The sequence below is a fragment of the Pholcus phalangioides genome, unplaced genomic scaffold (genome assembly GCF_987345545.1).
Source record: "Pholcus phalangioides strain wild (caught in Gottingen) unplaced genomic scaffold, Ppha-v1.0 ptg000015l_1, whole genome shotgun sequence".
NCBI lineage: Eukaryota > Metazoa > Arthropoda > Arachnida > Araneae > Pholcidae > Pholcus > Pholcus phalangioides.
Window position 1 is genome coordinate 106458085 of NW_028301608.1, and position 21004 is coordinate 106479088.

Genomic DNA, 21004 nt, shown 5'->3' on the forward strand with positions numbered 1-21004 from the left:
TTGTCTGCCTATTGTTCTCTGTGGCAAGACTTTTTTAACGGGGAGATAGACTCGCATTCGCGCCTCGAAGTTGGGAACCACAGAAAGCCAACTTCAGCCGACCACGACTGTGGTGACGGTGGAGTTCGAACCCGGGTCCTGGCGTTGCCAGTAAGTATAGACACCAGAAATTGACATTATTCATGGGAGGGGGGGGGGGCAAAGCATATACATCCCTCACACAATATTAATTCCAATTTTAAATTTCACGCTGGGAATGTGGAGAACTTAAATTTATTTTTAAGAAGCTTAAATAAAATCGTAATTAGCCAAAATTTCGATTATTTCATTTGCTTCGACATATAACTCTAATAAGTGTCCAATGTCAGTTTCAGTGATTACCCCTCCCCACGCAGCCTATGTTTTCTTCGTTTCGGGAGCCCTCCCCGACTGTATGGTTTGCATTTAATGTTTGTTTACTTCGTACCCGACGCACATATATGCGTGTATTGAACCGAAAACGACTTCAGCCATTGAAATGGATTGATGAAATCCTGTGTGAATGGTTTAGCCTATTCATAAATGAAAACTATTTTAAGGTCGTCGTTTCCCGGTTCTAAGGACGTAATCTATGTTTTTGTAAAGAATTCTCTTTGACTGCCTTCCATTTTTATTATTGCGGACAACTACTCCCCCTCCTACTTCTCCGCAGATATTCCCATTCCATTCAGTACATCGATTGGGAGCACACACAGGAGTTCCCAAAATAATTTCACGTGAGGATCGGGAACAACGCTCACGTGCGATATTGAAAGCGCATGTCTCCAGTGCTGACAAAAGATTTCTGGAAAACACGAAAGTAAAGGAGTAGGAGGAGGCACGCGGAGAGGAAAACCACATATAAAAGGAAGGAACCTCAGTGACAGAAGAATACACAGCTCTAGAGCTGCACTTGTTGGTCGAACTCAGTCAGCATTGCTGTCCTCACTGTGGTAAATATATTTCCACACGTTCTTGTATCTCTTTCTGAATTGATCCGAAGGATCCGATTTGGAAGGAGCTCTTCGTCCTGATCCTCGATGCCACGGAAAGTGAACTCTGCTCGCAAGTTGCTTTCTATGCTGCATAGGAATATAATTAGCGTCTGGAGAGGATTTCGAGAGGTGAGTGATTATGAAAAAAAAAATCATACATAAATTCTTCCGATACAGTTCCAATTACCATGCTAATGTCTTAAAACATTGGTTCTCAAAGAGTACGTCTCGGCTTCTAGGGACGCGATTCCTTTCTAGATTCTTCTGGGCAGTCCTTAGAGGAGTAATAAATATATATCTCCCTCTCTAAGGGGTAGTCGCAGATAAACGATGATAAGGCCGAGAGAGCCGTGGGTGGGAGAAGTGTGAGAATCACAGCCATAAAATATCGATTCATGACATGATATATACGTTCCCTACCTTATTGCCACCTCCTGTCCCTAATTCATCCATGCTGTTATATGTTAAGGTTCTTTACATGTTTTTTTTGCCAATATCCGGTATCTATTTTGCTTATCTGACGCTAGTCCTCCTCTTTGACTGCTATTTGGGAAATTACGCTTAAGAATCGGCTAGTGATTCTTTGCCCAAGGGCGACGCTCTATGTTTGGTTCCTGGATTTCTGAGGAAAACAAGTAGGATAGCAGCTAACCTAATCGATGCAAACCCCACATGCTCCTCAAATCAATCGAATATAATAAGGGATGTCTCATGACGTGCAGGTGTCATCGCCCTGACAGGACCGGTTAATTGCCATTAGCTACCCTGGTATTTCAAGGTCGCGCATCTTCGAAGCGCAAATGCAAGCTAATCTCCCCGTTAAAAAGTCTCGCTTCAGAGAGAAACAGGCCTACAAAGTTATATTTTCAATTAATCACTACACTTCACGCATAGTTAGAAAAATGGATGAAAGATGGCAGCACTACACATAACACGCGCGCACGCACACACACACACACAATTAGAAGTTCTGCAGAGGAATATGGACGGGGTGCATGTCCGGTTTAGTAGTAGTTAAAAAGTATTAAAGCATTGACGTCACGTACCTGACATAAGACACCCACTGAGCCAAGGTGGCAAGAGAAACTTCAAAAAGATGAGAGTGCCCTGCTCTTGCAGTTCTCTTCGTCCTCCCACCTGTCCTTTAGCACTGTTTGAGATCACAGCGTTTAGCGTAGTAGATAATATGGGATCATCTATTGATGAGCTGATAATTTCAACGTTAAAATAATTAGAAAAATCCGATCTAATTGGAAAGTCTGGAAGATGAGTTTGATGGACTTTATCTCTTCTTCATGATGAAGAGCTTGTGATACTGGTTCTTGGTCGGTATCCTCTATCCTATCCAACTGACGAGCTAGGGCGTAGTAATAACATGCTATACTCATTTAATCGTCACCAAAAATAGGGTTCGTTACTATAAATGCAAATTATCTTCTAAATACTGCGTATTACATACATTTCTTTAGCTAGTATATGCCACATTTTGGAAAGAGGATCTACTTTAAACGGTTGCCCGTATGCAATTTTTTGTAAAGATTATGTGCGTGGTCTCAAAACTCTATGAATGCTGTTCTTAAGTAATCAGTTTCATGTAAAGTAAGGCGTGAAAGAAGTCCTGAATTGAATTTGTTTTCATTTTGTTTTACAGAATATTGACCAAGATCTATTCTGTATCTGCCGGTGGGGGCGAGATCAAAGATAGAGCGAAAACTTAGAAGGCTCGACAGATACTTCACGTACATTCATTTCGGAGAAGTATCGTTTAACCAGATTTTCAATAACACCAACCGCAGAAGTAGATTTAGGGCTACAGCAAACCAAAAATGCCAAGTTCAAATACAACGTCAGTAGGCGTCTCCCAAGTGGGAGAAAGTGTCTGGAGAGGTGTGAAACACCAATACCGGGTAGTATTGATGGGAACAGCTGAAGTCGGCAAGACAGCCATAGTCCAGCGTTTCCTGTACGATTACTTCCCCGAAGATTATCAGGCTACAGTGGAGGAATTATACCGAGACGAGTTCAACATTGGTAGAAACGGATTGATTCTGGATATCCTAGACACCAGCGGCTCCTACGAGTTTCCGGCCATGAGAAATTTGGCCGTGAATACCGGAGACGCGTTCGTTTTGGTATACGCCATCGACGACTTGGATTCGTTCGAAGAAGTTAGGAAGCTACGAGACATGGTCGTGCTGAACAAGCCAAATACACCCGTCGTAATCGTTGGCAACAAGAGCGACTTGGAGAAAAACCGAGCCGTGAGGAAGGAGCTCGCTGAGATAATAGTCAACCTCGACTGGGAGAACAGCTTCTTGGAAGCCTCGGCCAAAGACGACGTCAACATCTTGAAAATCTTCAAGGAAGTGCTGTACCAGGCCAAGTTCCCGTACGACTTGAACCCAACGGTCCAGAGAAGAAGGTCATCACTGCCGGTCTGCCCAAATTTAAAAGCGAAAAACCCACCCAGCAAGGACAGACCTAAGCAGAAGAGGAACAGCTGTGCCGTGTCTTAACACGATTTCTCGTTCCTGGATAAATGAAATTTCAGGTTCCGTATCCTTTTTTATTTACAAGCACAAATTCTGAATTTATTTTTTATTTGATTTTCTGAGTATGAAATATTTTAGTTGCGTTTTCTGTTCTAGCAATGCGAGAAAAAAAAAAACGATTCCAATGAGAAAATTAATTTCTTAATTATGATGTTTTATCTAATTTAGTACAAATTACTATATATTACCAAACAAGGTACAATCATTTAGAAGGTACAAATTACCTTCTAAATGATGCTAAGAGGTGTAAAAACTATCTTAGCGAAAGATATCAGGGTATCTATAGCATTGAAATCACGTGTGTCTAATTTTCTACTTAGAAGGAAGATCTTGTTGTTTTTGATGCTCAAATTTTGTACAGAAAAAAAACAAACAAAATTCTTTCCTGGCTCACTGAGGGAGCTGAAATGAAAGATATATACAGGGTGGGTCCAGAAGTCTGGACCTGTTTTGAAAAAAATGAAAATATATAAAAAAAGATCTATTAATTATTGAAATAATAAGATAGAGAGAAATGGCTTGAACCCTTTAAGCGGCATTGATGAGATATATCACCTCATTGGATGTCTTTTATTCTAGCATTTTCCAGCCCAGATATTTTGTGAAGGTGATTTCTCAATGAAATACTTTTCCCCTGTACACCTTTACTTAGCACCTGCTGAAAATTGGAGGAAATCATTCTTTATTAAAAAAGATATGGAATTTTATAAAGTGTACAGTGATTTCTGTTATGCTGTTTGAAGGATTAAAACAACTGAAAGAGTTTTAATTTTTTTTTACCTCCATCCATTTTACTTATATTCGTTGTAACATGGATGTGACAAAGAATATGTCAAGAAATGCTATATAGGCTTGACATTTAAATATGAGATTGCCGCAGTTTTTTAGTAAGTTAAGAAAAAAACAAACTTTGAAACCTTTTCTTTCAAATGCTAATTTGCATGATGTTCGTCTCTATCTTTAACAGCTTTTCTCCTTAAATTTTTTTCATAACAGGTCCAGACTTCTGGACCACCCTGTATATCTGCTAAATCATAGTAGGTAATGCTACGATATACACGAAGCTTGTTCATAAAGTATTATACCCTGCATTGTTATCTGCGAGATGGGATCTTGAGAGAACTTTCATTCGGATTGGTGACTTATACCCGATGCTTCATAGAGAAAGAGGGCGTGTTTACTACCGTCATTTACTCGGAATAAATCCAATGCCACCTTCACTTTTTTTTTTGACGATAGTCATTACAGTAGCATTGCTCAGCTTTTCCGTCATTTCGAAAAGTGTGGAAATATTACGAGCGTCATATTGAGGTTTACGCTACTGTCAACAATAAATATCAGTTACGACTTTCCAACTTGAGAAATTCGTCACCAATCTCCATCAAGGTCCTCTCGATTCACAGGTGGGATCTCACCTAGATCTCGGCAGTTTTCGAGAGACCAAGAGACTTTTTAAAAGAGCTCGTACATTACGAAAACTCGTCACAAGTGATAGTTTTAATTACATTTTTTGCACAATGTTCCCCTTTTACGCTCTCAAATGAGTAATAATGTGAAATGTCTAAAAAATGAACTAAGAAAAAGTTAAGTTAATAAACGTAAGCGAATAAAAAATGCAGTTAAAATAATGAAGTCGAAACAAATTGTTTTGAAGCTTTGGGTAATTCATTTGGAATAAGGGAGTTCATCAGAGAATACACACCATGCCATTTATCATCAGTGTCAGTGTATGTTTTTTAAGATTGCTTTGCAATAATACCTGTAACGTTTTTTTTTGACTGAATATGGTTTTTGGTTTTGATTAGATAATGAGTATTTCCATGTCTGACTAGAAAGAACCTCTTCAATTATTTCTCTATGAGAGTAATTTTGATGTCTTTCCAGATTCATTTACAGATTAAAAAATTTTAATTTCAAATAGAGGAACGTATTTGCAATAGGTTATGTATGGAATAGTAAGGGAATTTTATTGGACATAAAATGCAGCAGAATGATTTTCAATAGTTCCTAGCGATACGGATAGAATGCTGCTGCTGCTCGTATCATGTTTCACTTAGATTCTCGAGGGTAGTTGTTTTTTAAAGAACTATTACTACACCGTATATGTACCTCGTAAACATTCCTCTGGGGAAATTTCTAACGAGTTTTTATGTGTGTTTGGGTATCATGTGTCCCGAGAAAATTCAAGATGTCAGAGTTTCAACAATTGGCAATGCCTTAGTGATTGGATCATTGTAAATTAATAAACGGGATTGGGCAGAACTTCCGTCCTAAATCCAAAGTTTCTTAACCCTTAAGCTGCGGGAATAGTCGGAGGAAGGCTTCTCTCAAAACAGCAGCGTAAGAAAATTCTCCCTTTTTTCAGTCATTGTTTGTGAAAGATAGAGGGCACTCAAACTCATCCGTTGCAAATACAGTGAAACCTATCTGACTAAAATGGACTACTATTTCAGTCTCTTGACGGTCCGTTTCGTACAGGCTTCACTGTATAATACAATCGATTTTTTTTTGATACAAACGGAGCATCTGATTTCGAATACATAATTACCGATGAAATAGGGATTGGTGGCCGGCAGGAAATCTCCCACTAAAATATAATATAATGCTTACGCCCTCTATACGTCATTTTAAGAACTTGATGTTAAAAAGAAAAAAAAATTCAGGTCATCACAAGTTGATTGAGCAGGCTGCTACGCTGATCATCTGCGGATGATGTGAGCATTCTCTGAGGATGAAGAACTTTCTTTCAAACCGAACACACATAATCTCTATTTTTCTTAGGATTACACTATAAAAGTTCTTTTATAAAACTTGAAAAATACAACTAATAAACGTATCGGTTACATTCGAATGATAAAAGATCTTTTACAAAACGGACTTGAGACCTGTTGGATTTCCATGAATTAATTTAAAATCTTGAGATTCGCGTTGCTCCGCCTCTAATAAATATTTAATCGACGTAAAACATGATACGAGCAGAAAGAAAACAAGGTTGATCGACCTCCAGTTTGACGAGAATTCATTTTACTGACCGCGAATTATCGATGTATCATATTTCTCAACACACGATGACGAATACTGGTCTCCAGTCGAGGAAAACAAATCTTCAACAATGAATTTTAAAACTAAATCAAGGTCGGAAGATTTTTTTTTCCGGCCTGTGGGGGTCTCGGCTTTATATTCATGTATTAGAGAGGTTTTGATTTCTGAATTAATTCTGAGTGTTTGCTGGAACTTATGCCAAAAATATTGTGGGTTCTCGAGCATCTGCAGCAACCCCAGCTCCGGCGTCACTGCTTCTAAATTATTTTATGATTTATTATGTGTTCTAGATTCCTCGAATATAAAGAGTATTTAGAACAGAAGTAAGAACCTTGATTAAGATGCTCATAGAAACTATCAATACTTTGTAATTATGTATGTAAGGTTATGATGAATTGATAAAAGTTATCCCTTATTTATTTGATAAATAAGGAACAACTTTGTGCTCAATATAAATACGAGAAAGCAAAGAACTTGGCTAAAAATACACGAAACTAATTATGTATATAGCAAAGATGACCTTTCGGATCACTATAACTTACATTGTAGTCTCTATAATGAGCGTTGCTAGAATTTTTAAACACTCTAAAGTATATCAAATGAGGAATATTAAATTCTAAAATCAATCTTCTGAATGGATGACATTCAAGATGCTAGATGATCAAGCAGAACATTAACATTATGAACGAAAAACTATATTTTGTGAAGCGAAATTTTTTGTTCCCTAAAACAATGTATAATTTGTTTTCAGTTTTTGATATTAGTAAAACATGCATTTATTGTTACCTGCTGTGACACTTCAGAACATAAAGTAGTCATGTCAGGTGTCGTCTCGAAATATTCTGTTCATTTATTCAGTCTTCACATTCGCGAAGAGAAGATTCAGGATTCACAACACGTTATGGATTCACGAGGAACATAAAATAAAATAAAAACATTTTTCGAACACTTCCAACGGACCGGAACATGGACAATGGACATATTGAATGGTTGGTTCATATTTTGAATTTACATATGTTGATGCTACTCCCAATTATTGAATCATATTTGTTTTCGAATTCATATATTGTCTTTATTATTATTTCATGATCGAATCTCGTAGTTCTCTTCGAGACTAGCTAGTGGTTTTGAATCTATTTTTTTTGTAATCTTGTCGTTTTTTTTTTTTTTTTTGAAGTGTGATTATTGTCGTTTATTTTACTGGAGATGTAATAATTTCCATGTTCATAATTTCTTTCCCGGGTTGGCATTGCATTTAATGAAAAAATAATAATAATTAACTCATCCATGTCATGTATCGTCTTGCAAACTTGTTGGACTGCGAAGCATTCAAAAACAATACCAGTGTCCAGAATTATTTAATTTCAATTCAATATTTGGATTGATGATTGTTGCATGTATTCATAAAGATAGAGATAGGGGGTCACACTCATATGTCTAGTCTAGTCCAATGACCATTCGTGAATATTTGCTTACACTGTTTGCCTCTCCCTTGCTGCGATGAAGCACCAGCGGCATAGGCTGACTATAAACTGACCCAGCCTGGACCAATGTTCCTTGGCGAATATATGCTTCCAGAACAATTTGATACGCCAACGCGTATTGTGACTGCTAGCGTTCTTCATCCAATTCATGGTCAGACGGATTGGAAGACCGGGAGAGAAGGCGGCTCCTTTGACTTAGGGTAAAAGCTGGAAGGTCCTGATTGTTCTCTTCAATCAGCCTTCCAATGACGTCCAGCCCAGCATCCAATATTTAACGATCATCTCCAATGGGGGAGCTGCCATGAGCAACCTTGAAAAGTATTGGGCCTGGCTGAACACGAGTGTGATCTCGGTATAATTGTGAAAATTATTCGAGGATGATGAATGAAGATGCCGGAATTCAAATTTCATTCATGTCGTAATTTCCAGTCACATTTGGAAATTTTCCATCTCATCATCATATATTTTTCATAAGTAATGGTGATCAGCAACGTAGATTGTCTTTTAGAAGTTATCTTAATATTTCAGAAATCTTTTTTACATAAGTATTGAAATTTTTAAACCAAATAAAATGCACAAAAGCGATAAATTACAGTAAGTTAGTCTCCATTCGAGTCATGGTAATTTTTTGTACGCTCACATTAGTGTTGAGAGTAAAATAGACGAGGTCATGGTTTCCCTAAACTCTTTTCCAATCACTAATAATTGTAACCATTGCAAATGCGAATCAAGAACTCAAACGTTTTTCCTTGAAATAATAACAAATGAAAACTTTCTCAAATTAATATTGAAGAAGAATTTCATGGCAAAAGCTTTTATTTGGTTTGAAGGAATATCTTTTCATATAACTTTGAATGCTTCGTTAGTTCACTAAACGTTTGGTCCTACCGCCATCTGTGTATATTGTATGTGTATGTATTGTCAGCTTCAACAACGCCAGATATTGTGGTCATTTAATCTTTCAATATACTATGATAGGGACATGGAAAGAGAATAAAAGGCCTTGCCTTCAGTTGTATCTGCGCCATCATGTAGTGTCAGTAATCATTGTCTTGCACCAAAAGTTTCATCATTGCAGTTTATTTTATCGCCAGTGTACGGTAGTAATTATAGCGAGATTGTGTGTGTATGTGTGTTTGGTTACATTTATATTTATATGATACTCTTGAGATTACTATGCAAACTTGAGATTCAAATTTCACGAATGGGCATCGCAAACACGTAAGTACGTAAATGAATATATTTATGTATGTAATTTAAACGCCCGCAGTGGCTTGGCTTGAAAAGGAAATTGTAAGATTTAATACTTGAGTTGGTGCGGTAAAGTTTATTTGAGCGTAAATCTCTCAGGCATGGAGTTGAGTGAATTCATAAGTTCTATGGAATCGACATGTTTTTTCTGAGATCATGCTCTTAAAAACTCATTTGTGATGCTCATTCGAGATTGAAACGATATTGGGTATAATGAGAGAATTTTTTTTTTTGCTTTTTTAGTCATGTGGTTTGATCATGTACAGAAATTTATATAAATAGACTATTTAATTTGATGGACTAACAAAAATTTAAATGGACTAAAACAAGAGAATATTGTTTTAGTCACAAGCATAACAATGCTTGTTTACACAGTAAAACCTCTCGATAACGGACATCCTTGGGACCAAAATTTCTTTCTCCGCTAACATACGCTTCCTTTCATAGGTAGTAAAATACATTTTAACCCATTGAACATAATTTTAAAAAAAAGCACGTTAACGCTAACGGGGAGTGTCCAAAAAAATTCACGATGTCCGCTAACGGAGAGTGCCTGTTATCGGAGGTTCCACTGAATAAGCATAATTTTCCAGGATAAGAGAGATGCAGTGTCCAAGATATTATCAAGTATTATAAAATATTAATAGAGTTGTTTGATATTTTTGTGGTCCACGTTATTGTTTTCCCTCAAATTTATGAATACTGAAGTTTAACATGAGGAAATATTTGAAACAGCAATTGTACTGAGAATGACTTGGAAAGAATATGAGACTGAGGTTCTGTAAAGGCGTTGCAGTTACAATGAAGGATGATAACAATGAAAAATTATCTGAAGCCTTTTTACAGTTCTTGAATAGATTTTAAGATGGTCAGATGCCCCCCCCCCTTCCCCCATCAGTGATTCTAGAGAGATTTAAGAAAATAAACGGATTATGATCATGATTCAATAGCGGAGACTGTATTTCGGTATGAAAAGTTAGAAATAACCAACACTATCAGAGAGAAAATGTTGCCTTGAGCTTATGCAGGAAATCCCCTCTTATCCGGATTCAACCGGTCCGAGTCCCAAACTTAGGTGTCTTTTTTGGTGATGCTCAAAGTCGGCTTTGAACTGTCCGTCCTAGTGTAGAAGCCAAAGGCATAAAATGATATGGTGCGCTAAAAAAGTCCCCACTATTTACAGCCACGGCTGGCGTTAAAGACAATGAAAGGCTGAACGTGACCATTACAGGCAACGAATCACGCAGAATTCAAATCAGTCTTCGACTCGAGAAACAGACATCAACCACTTTCAACTGGATCTCTCTCTCAGGGCTATATAGTAAGGGCTGTCTCATCCCTTTGAAGTTGCTCTTGCCGTCTTGGCTCAGTTGGCGTGGTCTCAGATCAGGTGTGTGCTTTAATACTTTTTAACTATAGCATGATCTTGAAATACCAGGGTAGCCAATGCCAATTCACTCGTTCTGTCAGGGCGAGGACGTCAGCTGGTGCCGACTCCGGCGCGTCATGAGACAACCCTTAATATATGGCCCTGTCTCTCTCTGGCTAGGCTTCAGATGTCTGACCAATGTTTTTTTTGGGAGGAAAACCAAGGAAATATAAGATAAAAATGTATCGGTCTCATTTCTTTCTTAGACAACCTCGCTACAAGTAAACTGAAATATTTATACCTTAGTCAAATACGAATTTTATTTCTGGATCAACGATTAATTAGTTTTATATTCAATATTCAATTCTTCATGTTATTTACATGATAGTTATCGGTGAATTATCGATGACACAAAACACATGCACTCTTAATTCACATGAAATGATCAATTTCGTCTTGTTATTTGATGCATAAACATGTTTAATATTTGTATCGTATTGCTTATGCACTCGTAGGTGCGCTTATGTTTTCATGGAAGAGAATCCTTCCGTGTAATCCATTAATTTCTATTTGTATCCTTGCTGATTAGAGCTTTGCAATGAATGCATAATATACTTTTATATATATATTGTAATGTGTGCAAAATGAATATATAAATGCCATCATCATCACCTCTTAGTGTTTCGTGTTCATTTATTTGCGGAAAATTTCATTTTCGGGGTTCATCGATCACCAAAAAAAATCAAACAAAAGAGGCGACTTACAACCCTTGCTGAAATTATAGATTTATTTCAGAACTAGACTTAATACAGATGAAAATATTACAAAACTGTGCTGAAGAAAATTTGGGACACTTCAATAAGTTGTGAACTAAAGGTGAATATTAATTACGATGAAATGAGTTGTACAAGGGAATGGATACTGTAGAAAAGATGAGGTAGAAATCATGAAACCAACAAGAAAGCCATCATATCAGTCTGATCAAAATGTTCTCTCTCATAACTCGAAAACTTCTATCGCTTAGAATGAACGCAATCGGCCGGTACGTCTGCATGTTTCCAGATATAACTTTCTAGAACATTCCTAATAAATAGGAAAAGAATGAGAATTAATTTTCTTTGCAGCATCAAATAAATACTTTCCATAATCATATTTGTAGTAATATCACTCAGCCATATCCACACAGTTAAAAACGACGTATGAAATCTATAATTTATTCAAAAGGAAAGCGAGAGCTTTCTTACCTCGAAAGCGACCATTTTCTTCTTCTCTTCAGGAGTATACTGTGAATTAAAATAGTTATTATATAAGTAGAAAAATTTCAACAATAAACTTAAAAATATGAATATTAACATGGATATAATAGATATGTTACGGTAAATATGATTAATACGGTTATTATACACAATAACAGGTTATTATGCATAATCAACGAATATTTGGTAAATTTGATAAATTTCCCTAAATTGATCACTTTTACCGGTGATTATTCGTAATACCCAAACGTCGCTGGTAAACATGATAAATAGCACTAACTGATGGTATATACGATAATTCATACATGTATTGTACCATTATATCAGGGTACGATAGTAAAATCTGTTATCATTATATCGGAGACCGACTATATTCATCACACACTTTTTCATATTTATCAAGTTTACCATAACGCATAATCATAGACAAACACGATAAATTTCAAGTATTTATCAAATTCATCAATGATATTTAGTTATCATGCATAATCACCACTAAAAGTGCTAATGCTTTCAACATTAATCACATTTACCAACGACTCTTGAGTATTACGCGTAATCACCGGTAAAAGTTATAAATTTATCAAACTTCCCAAGGCGATTGGTAAGTATGCACACAAAATAACTATCACATTTACCGTAACAGATACATTCAATGAAAAAAGTATTTATAATACTTTTCTATAATACACTGCTGGCCACCGTAAATGCAACACCCTGAAGGAAGCATGCAAATAATATGAAATTTACAACATGCATTAGCGGAGGTGAGGTATGCAAATGATTAGAATTTCAGCGCAGACGCACATCACGCGCGCCTGTGGCGCCACTTCAAAGCGCTATTTAAGGCTTGGAGATTTCGACGATTTGAAGTACGGCAATTGTGTTTTTCTTGTGGTTTTTTCAAAAAAAACGATCAATTATGCCTCGTAGAAAACAGCGATCATCTTTCGATCAAGTATCCGAGTTCGACAGAGGAAGGATAGTGGCCTACCGAGATTGTGGATTATCTTACAGGGAAATCGGTAGTCGTGTTGGACGAAACCAAACAACTGTAATGCGGATATGTGATCGTTGGATGCAGGAGGGTACGACGGACCGACGTGTTCGATCGCATCCACCACAGTGCACCACTTCACGTGATGACAGGCGTATTGTGCGTATGGCAGTGACGGATCGCTCAGCCACATCACGAACCATAGCACAGCACATTCAGTCTGTACCGCATCATCCAGTGTCTGCGCGTACCATTCGACGCCGTTTACAGCAGAGTGGTCTGTCCGTAAGACGTCCATTGCTTCGTCTACCCTTGACGCAGAACCACAGACGTCTCCGCCGCCAATGGTGCGATGAAAGAAGGATGTGGACGGCACAATGGAATGAAATTGTCTTTACTGACGAGTCACGCTTCTGTCTGCAACACCACGATGGTCGGATTCGAGTCTGGAGACACCGTGGAGAGAGGATGCTGAACAGCTGCGTTATGCACCGCCACACTGGTCCTGCACCGGGTATTATGGTATGGGGCGGTATTGGATATCACTCTCGCACTCCTCTAGTACGCATTGCCGGTACTTTAAAAAGCCAGCGCTACATCTCCGAGGTGTTGGAGCCAGTTGTGCTTCCTTACCTTCAGGGCTTGCCCACAGCCATATTTCAACAGGATAATGCGCGACCACACGTGGCACGCATTGTCCAAAGGTTCTTCGTCAATCGCCAGATTGAATTGCTTCCCTGGCCAGCTTGCTCTCCGGATCTTTCGCCGATAGAAAACATGTGGTCCATGGTTGCTCAACGATTGACCCAGATTACATCCCCAGCTGCCACACCAGATCAACTTTGGCAACGCGTGGAAGCTGCTTGGTCTGCTGTATCCCAAGAACACATCCAAAGTCTCTTTGAATCAATGCCGAGGCGTGTGGCAGCGGTGATCTCCAACAATGGCGGCTACTCTGGCTACTGATTTTGGCAGGAACCACACTTCACAGAAGTCTATAAATTTAATCATTTGATGCTTGGTCAACATGTTATCTACAAAATAAATATTGTTGCGATATCTCTTGTCTTTCTTGGTGTTGCAATTTGGGTGGCCAGCAGTGTACAATGAGTACTGTATTTATAACGAGAAAAATACGATGAGAAGAAAATTGATTATTGTAGCTGTTCATACCACGTGAGTTCCTTCTCTAATGCATTCATAGATCTACAAAAGAAAAATGAAAGGATGAGGTGATTGAAAACATATTTACTATCACTGAAACAAGTTCTTAAATTTTTCTTTACAAGTTTCACCTCTGAATCATTTTGTTATCATTATATTGATTTTTGTTATCATCATTTTAAATGAGAAACTTCTCCTTGTGAATTCTCAGAAGAAACGATTAATATTATGAAAAAATAGCGAAAAATACTTTTAAAAGTTTTTACCTTTGGCACGAATTCTGGTTTCTCCAAAAGCACTGAATAATAATTGCATTTCTTAAGTTCTTCTGGAATGATTGCTTTTTTGCATTTTCCCAGAAGTTCCAATACCTATAATAATGTAACGTACGTATTTATAATTCTGAAAATTTTTATTACAAGACGTTACATAAGACTGCTTACGAAATACGTAATTACATCATGTATCATCACCGACTTCAAATGCATGCGATAATTATTAATTACACATAATTTGATCAGAATTTCTTCGGAATCAGTGAATGCCATTATTTGAATAATAATTTTTTATATAAAATAATTGTTTAACTGAATGAGATGTACAATAAATAATATGAATGTATCTAAATATCATTTAATGCTATATAAATAGCAAGTAATCAATGAATATTAAAATAAATATTAATAAATAATTAAAATTAATTAATATTAATAAATTATTTACAATATTCAATGTCAATCAGCATTTTAATAGCTTGCGGCAGCTATGAATTATATGGTAAAATTAACATTATATATACTGTATTTCATGCACTACTCGGTTTTGAGTGTCATATTTCCACCTAAAAATACTTTTTTGAGCCGTATGGGAGTTGAATCATTACTTCCAGAGCCGAATAAAGATAAAAAAGATTGATAAGACTCAATTTAAGCATAGTTGTTTGCATAGATGTCTATATTGCATAGTCTGTATAAAAGTTAATCAGTAATCAGCATTTTATGTCCTATAAATATCACATATCGGTATCGGTATTCGTTATGCGTACTGCTTGAATGAAAACCCGATAGTAAGCAATTCCCGGAAAAATATAACTTGTGTGCATATATATTCACATGCAAACATTTAAATACAAAGGCCACGGCAGGCAAAATGCTCAACGAGATAGCTGAAAAAAATATGCCCATAAGAGACATGGATGCCAAATATATCTAAAATGTTACTATTCAGAAAAAGAGCAATTATCACGGAAAATCTAATAACTGTGATAAATTTAAGAACGCTGCCCCCCATAAAAAATTATGTTTGTCTTATCTAAGCATGTATAGTGTATGGAGTCATGTGGTGTAGAAAATAAGTAAACTTTGCTATTATGTAGCCTACATACCTGAGGCGGCATCTTCTTTTCGCATTCTTCGAATTTCAGGTGCACAGTGTGATCTTTACCTGTAACAGAACAAAACAAAAATCATATTTGTTATACAGAAAATCACAGGTAGAGAACCTTTGATTGAATTTACAAAATGAAAACATTGACTCTCTTTGATTGCATGTATTTAATTAATTAGTAATTGACCGAATTCAAAGAATGTTTAGATTTAGTCAATAACATAGAATAGCGTTTTTCAACCTACGGTCTGCGGACCAGAAGTGGTCCGTGAAGATGAGACAGTTGGTTCGGAAGAAGACAGTAATTTAATTTTAATTTAATGAAGAATTATTCACTTGTACATGCTACTGATATTAGTAATATCCTTATAGGTTCGAAAAAAAATTGGGCCCCCGCATAATTAGGGTGACCATATTTGATCCACAGAAAAACAACAACAGTAAATTACGATTTTAAACACAGAATATCAATAATTGTCACCAAAAAGTGCAATTTTCATTAAAATTATAGAACTACTGCATATCTCGGTGAACAAGAATGTATTTCAAGAGAGAAAAAAAAAAATCAACGTTCACCCTGAATAGTGACCATATTTTATTAAGAAAAATGTGGGAAATTGGTTGTTAAATACGGCAAAATACGGGACATCACAAAAAAAAAGTTACCGTGAGACAGAAAAAATCAATAATCTATTACTAAAACTGAAATGCACTAATGGGTGGGGAAAAAAATTGAGTGGGAAATCGCAATGAATTGCAATGTAGGTCACGGGAAAACCGTTGAACGTGACAAATATGTGAGATGAATATTTTTAGCAAACAATTATCACGATGTAACTTATAAATTATGGAAATGCACTATTTCAGTATAAATAACAAATCAAAATAACGGAGAAATTTTATGAAAAGAGTCGGTATGATCAAAAATACAAGAATGTCCCATAAAATACGGGCCATGTGATCGCTCTATTCAGACTGTAAGTTAATGGTCCATCGAATTGTTCCCGACATTTTACTGGTCCTTGGGTTCAGAAAAGTTGAGAAACGCTGTCATAGATTCAAACGATCTCTTCCAAGCCATTTTCAGCCATATTCTTTTTCAAGTCATATTCAGATCATTACTACTCAGAATACGTATAGCATCAATAATAAAACCAAAGCAGTAGTCAATAATACTTACAAGAAGCAATGCATTTGACTATAGAAAATAATTCATCCTTGTGCATCGATACCAACTGGTCTTCCTTACCAGCGACCGCGGCACCGAGGACCACCGCGAAAACCAATAAACTCGCAATATGAGCCATGGTGGTATGGAAAATAACTTGAGTCACTAGTCACAAGAAAAAGAGGTATAATTCTGATATGAGGTTCGAGTCCTGAAGTTAGAGCTTATATACTTACGCCATTTACACACTAACATCTATTTTCAATTGAGGAAGGCAATGTTTTTTTCCGTAGAAATTATGGTCTCGATTTTTCCTTCGACAAATCCTGGAAAAAATGAAATAATCAGTTCGAAAGAACCTTTCGTGTTGTGTTATAGAACTTTGGTTTCATCAAAGATGTCAAGGTTATGGTTTTCACTTTTTACTGTAATTATGGTGTTGAATCAGTGGATATGGGTCGTTTAACACTCACCGATGTCATCGATCTGGCGGAATCAGCCGAGCGAGAATGTCACTGTCTAAAGTCATTCTTCCCCGTTTTTTTTTTGTCCTTTGATGGCAATGGCTATGATTTCATCTTGTGTTAAATTGCTCAAAGTGCATGATTATTGAGAACAATCGAAAACTCGGGGGATCTTGCAGCTTTCAGACATGGCGGATCAAACAAATTTTCCACGAATCCCTCCGGCCACCAATCCCATGTAATTTACAGTAACATAATATATCTTAATAAAAGGGGCCAATGGCGTCCCCAAGTTTTGAACAAGACTTTTGATTATTCTGAAATTCTTTAGAAGTTTTTGGTTAATTACTGATTAAATTAATTTCTACATTAATTTTAATCTGAATGATTGAACTTTGAATGATTCTTTAATTATTTATTTCGCGGTATTTCCGAAATAATTTTCCTCCTAATGTATCTTGAAATCCTTTTCTTTCAATAATTATGCAATTGCTCTTTTACTGATTATGAAATAATTTCTATCAGAAATTACCAAATTATTTTTCTCCCATTGATTTATATGTTATATTTTCACGAATTCTCTGAAATCATTTGTGTTTCAAAAATTTCAAAATTATTTCTTTCAGCAAATTCCGAATTTTCATCAACTGTGGCATTATTTGTTTCATTAATTACGGAATTAAACATTTTTCCAATGTTTTCAACCATTTTCTGAAAATTATGGTCGGGCCATAATAAGAAGGCTCTGAGGGCCGATTGTATGGCTCGCGGGCCATGAATTGAAGACCCTTAATCTAATTCTATACTAATAAATACACGCAAAAGTTTTACGAGATGCCATTTGTGACGGAGCAGGACTTGAGCCTCCGTGGCGCAATCGGCTAGCGCGTTCGGCTGTTAACCGAAAGGTTGGTGGTTCGAGCCCACCCGGGGGCGAAGCATGAAACTTTTTAGCCCGAGTGGCGGCGTGGTTATAAAACACCACCGTGAAGGCTGCTATCAGGGTTCCAGGTTCAAACCAGAGGGAGGATATAGAAAATATATTTTTTCCCTAACGAGCTTGAAGCGACCACCGATAGATAAACGCCTTCATTTGCCACTCATCTCATTAATGGCAGTGAACTGCAATATAGTGATATGGCCAGAGTTGGTGTTTGGTGAAGTAGTAGTAGCATTATGGCTGATTTGGTAATTCTTTAGTGCGAAGACCAGAAAGATATAGAGAGAGAAACCTCAATTTATCTTCTTATTTTATTACTTTCGTATTTTTCTTCTTCTTTTAATAATAATAATAATATGTGAAGTAAATATATATAATTTTTGCCATAATTATCATAAAAAATTTATACATTTTGAAAATGCTGTATGTGTATTCACGACTTTGGTGAATATTGCAAATTCAAATGGGTATCGTTGAAAAAAAGAGGGCAAATGTGAAAAAACGAAAATTTTAGAAATGCCTCGTATTTCGAGATACAAGTGGTGCGTCAAAATGTTTCAGAAATTTTACTGGTCCTTGTTTTCAAGAGGCCTTGTTTGTCCTAGAGGCACACTTCCAATTAAAAAATTACCAAATAACGTGTAACATGCGTCGGTCATCTTGTAAGGGGTTGCGCAAATATTAAAATGAAAAAAAAACAAACTTTTTTTTATACCGAAACCCTGTGCATTGGGTTTAAAAAAACCAAATAAGAAAGTTGTTGCTTCGGCTCTCTTTAAGCCAAAAAAAAATTAAACGTTTTCAAGTGTAATATTTGCTGAGATATTTCAGTTTAAAAAATACACCAGAGAAAAGTTGGGAAAGACCAGCATAAATGGGAAAAAAACGTTTTCCGTCAGTTTTTGCTGATCTTCCCAAATTTTTCTCCACATTTCCAATTCAAATATCTCAAGGAATATTTGACTTAGAAACATGGCATATTTTTCGTTGGCCGCAGGAGAGACAGGGCAACAACTTTTCAATTGGGTTTTTAAGAATAGGCTGTCCATTTAAAAAGTAAATTTTTTTAATTCAATAACTGTACAACCCCTTGCAACATTAATGACGCATCTCAGTTCTACACGTTGTAATTTGGATAATTTTTCTAATTGGAGAAGTTATGATCAACGGTTCACCAGTAAAAATTTCGCCAATGGGAATCAAGTAATTATCCTGTATATATTGATTAAATTTTACTGAAATCGATCTTTAAACAAAAAACACACAAAAATGGGTTCTCCTCATGTCATCGCTGTTCTATTTTTCTACGAGTTATCAATGAACCAAGCGAACCACGTTCGTCAACAACAGTCAAGGACGGCGTCGATAGGATCAACCTTGTTGTATTCGGAAATGAAGTAAAGCGAATTTCAAATTTAATAAAGTCCCCGACAAAACGTATTCACGCCTGAATGATAATTTGCGGCTATTAACTCTTTCTACGTAAATGCAATTGTCCTATTCTCTCCCAATTTCCTATTGACATCAGATCAAGCAATTGTTTCCTGCATTTTGAGAGGCGCGTTTATGGTTTTGCCTCCCTTCTCCAATTCTAGTTTAATTTTCTTGATCACTCTTTCCTCGAACTGCTATAACCCACTTGGTCTCTTCCCACTCCTACAAGTATACTTGTGCCTCTAAGTCACTCTTTTAGCCATTCACATGCTTACACACATTCTAAGTCACTCTTTCGGTCACTCACTGACATGGTTCCTTGCTTTATTGGTAACTCTTTTTTTTTTTTTTTTTTGATCATTTACACGTTCACACATCGTCTGTCATTATTTTTGGTCATTTATATGCTTGCACGCGGTCTAGATCACTCTTTTGGTCCCCTCATATGCACGCTCTAAGTCACCCCTTTTGTTTACTCACGTGCTTGCGAACTTTCTGTATAGCCTTTCTTTCAAACTCTGGCAACATAAATTCATTAAAGACCACGCTTACAACTTAGATCACACATTCCAGCATGTATCGATTCCTTAGAAATTTCGCAGAGGAATGTATACGACATGCATGTGCGGTTAAGTAGTAGTAATAGTCAAATATTTAGAGTAGGGAGGGGTTACCAACTTCTGTCTGGTCTAGGGGCAACGTAATCGTTAGCTGCAACCGGAGGAGCACTCCGTGTATAAGCCGCACCAGCAAAAAAAAACTCGGAAGATTTTTCTCCGCCATATGTAATATAATATGGTGAAACACTGACAATGAAGTCATGAAACTTTTGCTCTGGGCCAAACAGGTCAAATAGACGCTCGCGAGGAGTTAATTTACTCACTGGTAGACTTCAAGAGTAATTGTATTATCGGGATGAAAAACAGTTCCAAAAGCCAGTCACGTGGATAGTGTTGACCACCGGGGAATGGGTAAACCACGTTATGATACCAAGATATGATAGATCAGGCAAACTATCAGTACATGGGGAAAAGATGTGCTCAAAGGCCATTACTTAGAGCTCCTGTACGTCAACAACATTGCACAAAATCAGACGCGTGTGGTTCTGATAGCGTGAGCTGTCTTCTTTAACCAGAATGTCAGTTGTTCAGTTTGAAATGTCAACGTCTGGTGCAGCGTTGAATGTCACCAACTTGCCACGTCAAATTTTAGAAATGAAGAAATGAACGCTTCTCTGTTTTCAGCGCAAATAATCATCGTGTTTGGGATTGGAGCTCCCTTCGTCAACGACACAATATGAATCTGACTGTAAAAATATGACACATGTTTTGCTATTCGGAATTATTAGGATCTACGTAGACTAGTCGGTTGAAGTTTTGAGCTGCCATCGTGAGTCGGGGCATCCACTTCAAAATTGTTTTTTCGCAGTGAGCAGAACACCAAATATACATTCTGCAACAAGAGGCCACAACAGGCAACTTGCC

The 21004-nt window shown here is 36.9% G+C and overlaps 2 protein-coding genes and 1 non-coding gene across 3 annotated transcripts; 2 read left to right on the forward strand and 1 right to left on the reverse strand.

Annotated features, from left to right (window-relative positions):
• Positions 1-986: 986 nt before the first annotated feature.
• Positions 987-3582, forward strand: LOC149077294 (ras-related protein Rap-2b-like). Its single transcript, XM_089242779.1, has 2 exons — positions 987-1142; positions 2665-3582. Exon 2 carries the CDS (start codon positions 2840-2842, stop codon positions 3527-3529), a length of 690 nt encoding a protein of 229 aa, XP_089098905.1. The 5' UTR covers positions 987-1142; positions 2665-2839; the 3' UTR covers positions 3530-3582.
• Positions 3583-11515: 7933 nt separating this feature from the next.
• LOC149077295 (uncharacterized) lies at positions 11516-17066 on the reverse strand. The gene is made up of 6 exons (XM_089242780.1): positions 16695-17066; positions 15513-15571; positions 14395-14499; positions 14138-14170; positions 11956-11994; positions 11516-11794 (listed from the first exon to the last, which is right to left on the reverse strand). Exons 1-6 carry the CDS (start codon positions 16819-16821, stop codon positions 11732-11734), a joined length of 426 nt encoding a protein of 141 aa, XP_089098906.1. The 5' UTR covers positions 16822-17066; the 3' UTR covers positions 11516-11731.
• A 942-nt stretch (positions 17067-18008) lies between these two features.
• On the forward strand, positions 18009-18082 carry TRNAN-GUU (transfer RNA asparagine (anticodon GUU)). Its single transcript has one exon. It is a non-coding gene; the product is annotated as a tRNA-Asn (tRNA).
• Positions 18083-21004: the final 2922 nt, after the last annotated feature.